The sequence below is a fragment of the Ceratotherium simum genome, chromosome 15 (genome assembly GCF_057802395.1).
Source record: "Ceratotherium simum simum isolate JZ-2026a chromosome 15, ASM5780239v1, whole genome shotgun sequence".
NCBI lineage: Eukaryota > Metazoa > Chordata > Mammalia > Perissodactyla > Rhinocerotidae > Ceratotherium > Ceratotherium simum.
Window position 1 is genome coordinate 27953328 of NC_141914.1, and position 8964 is coordinate 27962291.

Genomic DNA, 8964 nt, shown 5'->3' on the forward strand with positions numbered 1-8964 from the left:
CATCTAAGAGAGAAGCCAGTTATTGTCTCACATACTAAGCAGCTCAGAGGGAGGGAGTCAAGGCTGGGGCAGTGACTCAACAAGGTCCTCACATGTTGTCTGTGTAGCTTGTTGACTTGTTGGCTAACGGGTCCAAGGGGGCCCCCCAGGCCAGCACGTCTAGGTTCAAGACAGGAAGAAGGAACAGAGCTGTGCCAACTGTGTCCTTTACCCCTTTATCAGGAAGGCGAAAAGTTTTCTAGAAACCTTGAACAGACATCCTCTTATATCTCATCGACCAGAATTGTGTCATGAAAAGCCTGGAAATGAGGAAGCCTGCAGAAATTATTTTGCTGCCCCTTCCCCCACAGTATACTTTCGGAATACTTCAAAGGAAAAACTGGAGACAGATGAGCAATGAGCACTGTTTGCTTCAATTAGCACTTTGCCTGGGAGGGAGATTGGAATCACCTCCTCTCCCCATGTGTTTGTCTAATCTCATGTTGTGTGGGAGCCAAGCTCACAGGTGCAGGAACTCTCAATCCCCAGCATGGGTCGGGGGGGGGGGCGCTGTTGGAATTGACGGTCACAGGCTGCAGAGCCCCTAACCCAGACCTCCTCAGCCTCTGTGATGCCCAGCCTCCTCAGCTGGGACTTCCTGCCTTCCACCCTAGGCTTGGCTTTGGAGCTCACTATGGATTCAGCAGTCACTGTGGACATACGGTTCTCAGAGCCAGTATCGGGGTTAGAGCCTGGGGGCACCGGAGGTCCAGCCATGCAGCTCTGGCAGGATGCCATGCCCCTCATGAAGGAGCACCATCACCCGCCTCAGGTGCCGCTTCCCTGTCTCCTCCTGAGCCTGCTCGCTGCCTTCACTGGAGTCCTGCTTGTCCCTGTCAGCGGACTCTTCTTCGCATTCCCGTGAGTCTCCCACACAAGCTGGCAGGTTTCTTACAGAGAGACAGAAAGGAAGACAGATCATGAGAGTCCGGACAGGGGAAGTGCAGAAGAGGCATCAAGGAAGGGAGGATATTCTAGGCAGAGGCAACCGAATATGCAAAGGCTCAGAGGCATAGAATGCTTGGTGCCTTTGGGAGCTGTTGGTGGCTGGTAATATTGGGTGACATTTGGTGGAGCCTCTCTGGGTCTGTCACTACCCTGGCTATTTAGAGCAGGCTTTGAGGTCTGTGATTCCTGACCAGGTGTACTGAGTCCCGTGGGGAGCTTTGGGTCCCCAGCTCAAGGCTGAGTCCTGCTCTGGTCTCAGTTGCAGATGGCTGGCCCAGAATGGGGAGTGGGCCTTTCCCATTGTCACAGGCCTCCCATTGTTCGTCCTCACCTTCAGCAGTCTCGTTTTCCTGAACTTCTCAGACCCTGACATCTTGCACCAAGGTGAGCTCTTGGGCCCCTGGGAGAAGGAGGTAGCACCCTAAAGGCTCCTGCATGCAGGGATGATTCCTAAAGTGCTCCTCCCCTCTCCCCTCCTCGGGCCTCAAGACACTGTCACCCCACTTCCCATTTGCTTGGGCCCTGCTTCTGTTGCTTCATTTCCCAAGCCACCGAGACGTGGAACAACAGCATTCTGGAGGCTTTCCAATTGCTCTGGAGGGGAGGGCCAGGGCAGGCCAGGGAGAAAAGCCAGCTCTTGGCAACCACTCCGTTCTGTTTTCTTCCTTCCCACTGCACAAACTCCTTACATCAATCACAGTTCCAAAGGCCTGCGTTCTCACAGAACTCCTCTGGCTGGAATTCTACCTTCCCTTGGATTGCCAGCCTCTCCGAGTTTGGTCAGCTTGCTCAGTGGGGACTAGGATTCCCCTGCCCCCCTCCTCCCCTGCACCTTCCCTGAGCCCAGTGATGCTGTGGGCCTGGCCCCCACCCGCCAGCAGCAGAGTGATGAAGGGCTCCTGCTGCTGCCCAAACCTCTTCCCATGCCAGGCTCCAATGCACAGGGCCCCAGGATGGTGTGTGTGGTATGGGTGAACCACATAGCCTTCCGCCTGCAGTGGGGCCCACAGTACTGCTTCCACCGCCCGCCGCGGACCTACCAGTGCCCCTGGTGCAACATTTGTGTGGAGGTGAGCGCCCCTCTCATCTGCCCCCTTCCGGCCCCCACCCACACCTGCCCAGCACCTGGCCGGTTCAAGAGGCCCACTTGCACAGGGGACCAACAGCAGGCCTCACCACTTCCAGGACTGCTAAGACCAAGGGTGGCACTAACTCCCAGCCAGTCTTGGTCACTCATGCAGCTCACTGCCTCCCTGCCTGCACCTGTCCTGGGAGGCTGGTCCTTGCCGACCCAGGTGCTGACACCCAGGAGCATCCACATCTATGCTGAGCCTGGTCAGGCCAGGGGAAGGAAAGGCACCCCTGTCCGACCCCAGGGCTCGCTGACACTAGATGCCCAAGGGCCCCACGGCTGGCTGTAGGCCTGGCCCGGGGAGCTTTACCTGTTCTCTTCTGGTGTCCAGAACGCTGCCCCCTTCCCTCTGCCCAGGACTTAGAACACCACTGCAAGTGTGTCAACAACAGCATCGGTCAGTGCAACTTGGGCTTCTTCATGCTGCTCGTCCTGTCCCTATGCCTCTCCTCGGGCGCCATGCTGGTCACCTCCGTGGTCTTCCTGGTGCGCACGACTCACCTGCCCTTCTGCATGGACAAGGTCATCCCGTCACCACCAGGCTGCTGGGCCCACTTGGGGAGCAGTGGGGAGGGCGTGGACAGCCGAGGGGCAAGGTACTGGGGGGCGGGGGGGGGGGGCGAATGGTAGGCGGGGTTAGAGAGAGAAAGGGTGAGGAGGACCAGTCTGGACCAGGTGAAGAAGGTAGGGCCGGGGAGATGGGTGGGGCTAGGATGCACTGCGGCCAGTGGAGAATCTAGCCTATTCTTGGATGAAGGGTGTTAAAGATGGACAGGGGGCCCGGATGGCAGGGTGGGGTGAGGTTTACCTGGGGTTGGAGGGTGGGGTGAGGATGGACTGGCAGGTCATGGGCGGGGCCGTTAGGGGCAGAGTCGGGGTGAAGGGTGGGGCCGAGGGGGACCACTGGGGAAGCAGCTCCTTAGCTCCTGGGCAGCATCTTGGTGACTGTACCCCCAGGCGGCTTCCTGGTGCCTCTCTTGGTTCTTCTGCTGATGAAGGCCAGGTCGGTGAGCGCCGCCCAGCGCTCCTACGAGGACAAGGTACACGGGTCCCCGGGGGCGCCATGACAGCGGGCTCTGGGCGGTCACCTTGCGCCTCCTGGACCTCTGCACTTTCCGCCCTTTCTCCCCCGCCCTGCTCCTCCTGGCCTGACCTCCCTCGAAGGTGCCTCGTTAGCCCTTCAGACACAGATTCAGCTCAGATCTCACCTCCTCCTGTGGCTCAGGGGTCCCTCTCCCTCCCGGGTGCACTGCGTCGAGGGCCTACTGTGTGCTAGGCCGCACTTCCATTATTTTGAAGGCTGGGCCTGGAGGTGAGGAAGGCCCCATCCTGCGCTCCTGTTGATAACGAACCTGAAGTCAGAATAACTCCCGCCCGACCCCCTGAACACTGAGAGAGGGGTCTGCCCTGCGCTGACCAGGGCAGACTTAGGGAATGGAGAGTTCAGAGACGACCCCTGTGTAGAGGGTTTGGGGGGCAGAAGGCAGAGGGGAGGGCATTGCAGGTGAGGGGCAGAGCTTGCAAAAAGGCAGTGAAGCCTGCAAGTCTGTGGAATGTTGATAGGATGGTGAGGAGACAGTTGTAATTGGAGCAGAAAGTGGATGGGAAATCAAGTGGACTGCTAGGGACTGGTAAGATGGAAAAGGCCCAGAAAGTCTGGTGGAGCATTAGTATTGGTGCCATGGAAACCTGGAAGCCAGGACAGGATTTTTTTTTTTTTTTCTTTTTAACGTGGAGTAAAGTTCACCCATTTTTAGTGCCCAGTTACAGGAGTTTTGACAAATGCATGTAGTTCTGTAACCACCACCGTAATTAAGATTTAGAACCGTTCCATCACCCCCCAAAATCCTCTGAAGGCCTTTTGTAGTTAGTTTCTCCTGTACCTCCTGCCCCTGGCAACCACTGATTTGTTTTCTGTCGCTCTAGTCTGTCCTTTTCCAGAGTCACGGAACGTGAATGGAATCATAGGTTTTTGAGTCTGGTGTCTTGCACTTAGCATAATGCATTTGATAATTTTATTTATTTATTTATTTATTCCCCCAAAGCCCCAGTAGATAGTTGTATGTCATAGCTGCACATCCTTCTAGTTGCTGCCTCAACACGGCTGGAGAAGCGGTGCGTCAGTGAGCACCCGGGATCCGAACCTGGGCCGCCAGCAGCGTAGCATGCGCACCCAACCTCTAAGCCACGTGGCCGGCCCTAGCATAATGCATTTGAGATTCCTCTGTTTTGCTGCCCATAGGAGTTCTTTCTTCCTTTTTCTTGCCGTGTACTCTTCCATCGTATGGATGTACCACAGCTTGTTGATCCATTTGCCAATGGAAGGATATTTGGGTTGTTCCCGGTTTTTGGTGATCATAAAGAAAGTGGCTATAAACATTCATGTACAGGCATGTGAACATAAGTTTTCATTATTTATAAGAGTGGCATTGCTGGTTTATACAGTAACTGAATGTTTAACTTGATAGGAAACTGCGAAATCGTCTTCCAAAATGGCTGTACCCTCTTGCATTCCCATGAGTAATGTTAGAAATCCAGTTGCTTCTGCATCCTAACTAAAATTTGGAATTGTCAGCTTTTCTTGGTTTCTGTTTTTCCATTTAGCTAGTCTAATAAATGTTTAGTGGTATCTCATTATGGTTTGAATTTGCATCTTCCTAACGACTAATGATGTTGAGCATCTTTTCATGTTCTTATTTGCCATCTGTATGTCTTTGATTAAATGTCTGTTCCAATCTTTTGCCCATTAAAAATATTGTGTTGTTTTCTTATTATTGAATTTAAAGAGTTCTTTCTATATTCTGGATTTAAATCTATGATTTGCAAGTATTTTCCGCCAGGCTGTGGCTTGTCATCACATTTTTTCAGAGTGTCTTTCAAAGATGAGAAGTTTTAAATTTTGATAAAGTGCATTTGCAGTTTTTTTTTTGATGGATTATGTTTTTGGTGTTGTAATTAAGAAATCTTTGCCTAAGCCAAGGTCACCAAGATTTTCTCATCTGTTTTGCTGTAGAAGTTTTATAGTTTTAGATTTTCTGTTTAGGCCTCTGACTCATTTGGGTTAAATCTTGTATATGTTGTAAGGTGCGGGCCAAGATTTATTTTTTGCATGTTGGTTGTTCCAACACCATTTGTTGAAAAGACTATCCTTTTTCCATTGAGTTGCCTTTGCACATTCCTCAAAGATCAATTGACTCTGTAGGTGTGTGTATTTCTGAACTCCCTGTTCTTTTGCCAGTACCACACTGTCTTCATTGGTAGCTTTGTATTAAGTTTTAAAATCACAGAATGTGAGATTCCAACATTGTTGTGTTTTTTCTTTTTTTTTTTTTTTAATTTTTTGTTTATTGCAGTAACATTGGTTTATAACATTGTAAAAATTTCAGGCGTACGTCATTGTACTTCTATTTCTGCATAGATTACATCATGTTCACCACCAAAATACTAATTACAACCCATCACCACACACATGTACCGAATTATCCCTTTCACCCTCCTCCCTCCCCCCTACCCCTCTGGTAACCACCAATCCATTCTCTGTCCCTATGTGTTTGTTTATTGTTGTGTTTTTTCAAAGTTCTTTTGCCTATCCTAATTCCTTTCATTTTCCGTGTAAATTTTAGAATCAGCTTGTCTTATACTTCATGTAGATCTCATGCATCAAAATTTATTTCTTTACATTTGACATTTTACTGTCAATTTAGTCAAACAATTTTTTTTTTCCCTAGGAAGATTCACCCTGAGGTAAGATCCATGGTCTCCTCCTCTATTTTGTGGTTTGTGGACCGCCAGCACAGCGTCGCCGATAACAGAGTGGTGTAGGTCCGTGCCTGGGAACCTAACCCAAGCCGCCGAAGCCGAGCACGCCGAACTTCACCACTAGGCCACCAGGGCTGACCCTAATCAAACTCTTTTAAGCATTTAATTAAAATTTTGATTAGAACACTAGTTTTGGTTAAATCTTTAAACACTTTAAAGGACACAGAACTCAAAATATCACAATGGTTAGTGTTGGTTTTGGCCACAATGGGACATTCTGGAGCCGTCTTGACTTTTCCTGCCCCAGGGCTCAGCTGCCCTGTATGGGGTCCTGGTTCCTTTTGGTGGAGAATAGTGTTGACGAACAAAGTCTTTGTGACAGGGGCATGGGACACAGGGGAGCTGGTGGTGGGTGGAGGTGCTCCTGGGCCCCTTTCGGTCGTGACCACCATTTTGTAGCTAGGGCTCTTGAAGTCGGGGTGAGAGTCGGCCTGTGCTGGGGAGGAGGAGGGGATGAGGCTGGTGGGTGGAGGGCGGGGAGGACGAGAGCTGGGTCAAGTGTGTTCAGGAGAGGACTTGAACTTTCAGCTTGACCTTTACTGCACTAGGCGCTCAGGACTTTGAACCCCGATTTCCGGGGCCATGTGAGTTTGGTTAGGGAATATGATGGGTCCCAAAGCACTGCCCTTCCGGATAGTGAAATCCAGTCAAGGAACAAGTATGGAAGTAATGAGAGGTGGGAAAGCAGAGAAGTAGGGGGAGCGGGGTGTGGAGCTGTCTTTGCAGCAGCTTAATAGAACAAGGCAGATCTGAAAGCATGTTTGGAAGGAGGCAGCAGGAGGATGTGTGTGGCCAAAGGAGACAGAGAGGGGGAGGATGCTGCCAAAGGGGGTACCAGGTGGTGGAGGGATCCCTGAGGCGGCAGGAGTTGGGGGTGCGGGGCCAGGGGTCGCGTGGAGAGAGCTCCTCAGAAGTGGGTTGGGGGAGGCCTTGGCTGACCCTTCAGCTTCTCTGCCCTTGGGGTCTTGCTGCAGCCCTGGGCTGACCTGACCAGCTCAGGGAGGGCAGTGGGGGTGACCTGCCCAGTCCTGCTGGATCTGAGCTCCTCTTCCCACCTGCGCCCCCTCCAGTACCAATACCTACAGGGATACCATCCTCTGGACCTTGGCTGTGCCGGAAACTGGTATTGGACACTTTGTGCAGCGCTGGGACCCAAGTGAGTTGGCAAACCAGAGGCCTGAGTGGTGGCCCTGGGGATGGTGGTGTGGGGTGAAGCTGGGTCTTCTCGCCCGGCCCCTTAGCAGAGCTCCCAGGTCCTTCCGCTCACTCTTCCTATTGATTTGGGGTTTTCCCCAGGGCCTTGTGGGAGCCTCCCATTCCTTGCCTCTGTCGGCTCTTGCCCCAAGAAACGGAGCAGAGGGCACTGCATCCTGGATGAGACAGGCCCCAGCTCCCTGCAGGGACAGGCCCTTGGCCTTCTGCTCCCAAAGCTGAGGGGACCAGGCAAAGAGGTCCACGACGCCTTCCATCTGGCTTGTTGCTCCCCAGGTACATAGCCGAAGCTGTCAGGATGCAGAGAGCGGAGGGGCCTGACTGGGTGCCCAGAAGATCCAGCACATCCTGAGGTGCCCCTCCACGCCCAATCCCCAAGCCCACCCTGGGCTGGGGTCTGGCCCCCAGGTCCAACCGCTGGGTCTCTACCAACCAAGGCAGGGTTCCCCAGGGAGTGGTGAGGCTGCAGCCCTCCAGGAGATGAGGTGTCTCTGTGCGTGCATGCCTGTGTGTGTGTGTGTGTGTGTGTGTTTGTGTGTGTGTATGCAAGCGCGGGTGCCCTTTGTACTGGGAAAGGGCATGTGCAGATTAGGGAAAGCCTCCCCCATTGAGGGCTGGCCCTGAAGCAGGAGCACACAGAGCTCGAGGGCGGGGGATTATAGCCCTGAGGAGTGTTGGAAGTAGAGTCACAGGCCTCCAGAATACACCAGGGGTCCCTGGAGACACAAAGGGAAAAGACCACACCACTCACTTGCTGGTTGGCATTGGGCCAGTCACTTACCTTTTCTAGCTCTCAGTTTCCTTAACTATTGGTGACAACTGAGTCTAGTCCAGTGGTTTAAATTTTGGGGGGCAGATTCCTTTATTTAAAGGCAACTTTTAATGTGAAGCTCAATGTATGAAATATGGAAGTGGAGCTTTAGGAATGACGTGCAGTAGATAATTCACAACCCCCGCACCGCCCCCCAGGGCCCCTGCAGTGGCGTTCTGTGGTGCCTGCCCACTCCTTTGGCTCTGCCTGTGGGGGTGGCACCTTGGACAGTTTCTAGCTGCCAAGCTGGTGGTTCATGCGGTGTGGGGCCAGCACCGTTGGAGAGCCGACATCCTCCACTCTGTGTTTAGATCCACACTGGCCGGCCCAGTGTGGCCCCTGCTGCGACAGGCCCCCAGACAAGGCTCGGTCTGCCTCTCACCCCTTTGGACCCGGAAATGCCAGGAGCCCCGGCACCTAAGGCTCAGCTCTTGAGCCCTGCGTGGAGGCTCTCTGCGCCCTGCCCTCGCCCAGTCCCCTGGCGGGAGTGCCGAGACCCCTGAAAGCTCATTAAATACCCTTTGCCTGCCTCCTACAGCTGCCCTGCTGCACTGTGTGTTGGGTTCAAGGGAGTGGGGGGGTTACGGGACTCTGGGGGCTGAGACGAAGACCAGGGGAGGGAGGAGCCAGGGTCTAATACTGGCTGGCTCTGCGATCTTGTGCAAGAAACTCAACATTTCTCTCGTCCTTCCAATGGAGAAACCATAACAACCACAGTGAGGACTGGGGTTGATGGAAGAGAAAACCCAACAATGCCTGGCTGTCAGCCTAGCCAAGTCCTGGCCTCTGCCCTGCGGCCACCCTGTCTGACTGCAGGGGGCACGGGCTGCTTGGGAATTCACCCTGCCTGGCCAGGTCCAGCCTGGCAGCACAGGAGGTTCTGGGGTGGGTTGGGGCTGACCCTCAGGCTAGGAGTGGACCCTCCCAGGACCTCATCACAGGGAAGTGGAGGAGTGGGGGTGTTCCCCATCAAAGTCCACCCTGCATCTTTCCTCCAAGTGGG

The 8964-nt window shown here is 53.4% G+C and overlaps 1 protein-coding gene across 1 annotated transcript; it reads left to right on the plus strand.

Moving 5' to 3' along the window:
• The first annotated feature begins 667 nt into the window (after positions 1-667).
• Positions 668-8464, plus strand: LOC101405488 (palmitoyltransferase ZDHHC19-like). Its single transcript, XM_087440155.1, is given in 9 exon segments — positions 668-900; positions 1247-1371; positions 1918-2057; positions 2477-2649; positions 3054-3159; positions 7009-7094; positions 7427-7488; positions 7491-7657; positions 8273-8464. Coding segments are annotated over 9 exon segments (1278 nt in total). The 5' UTR covers positions 668-673.
• Positions 8465-8964: the final 500 nt, after the last annotated feature.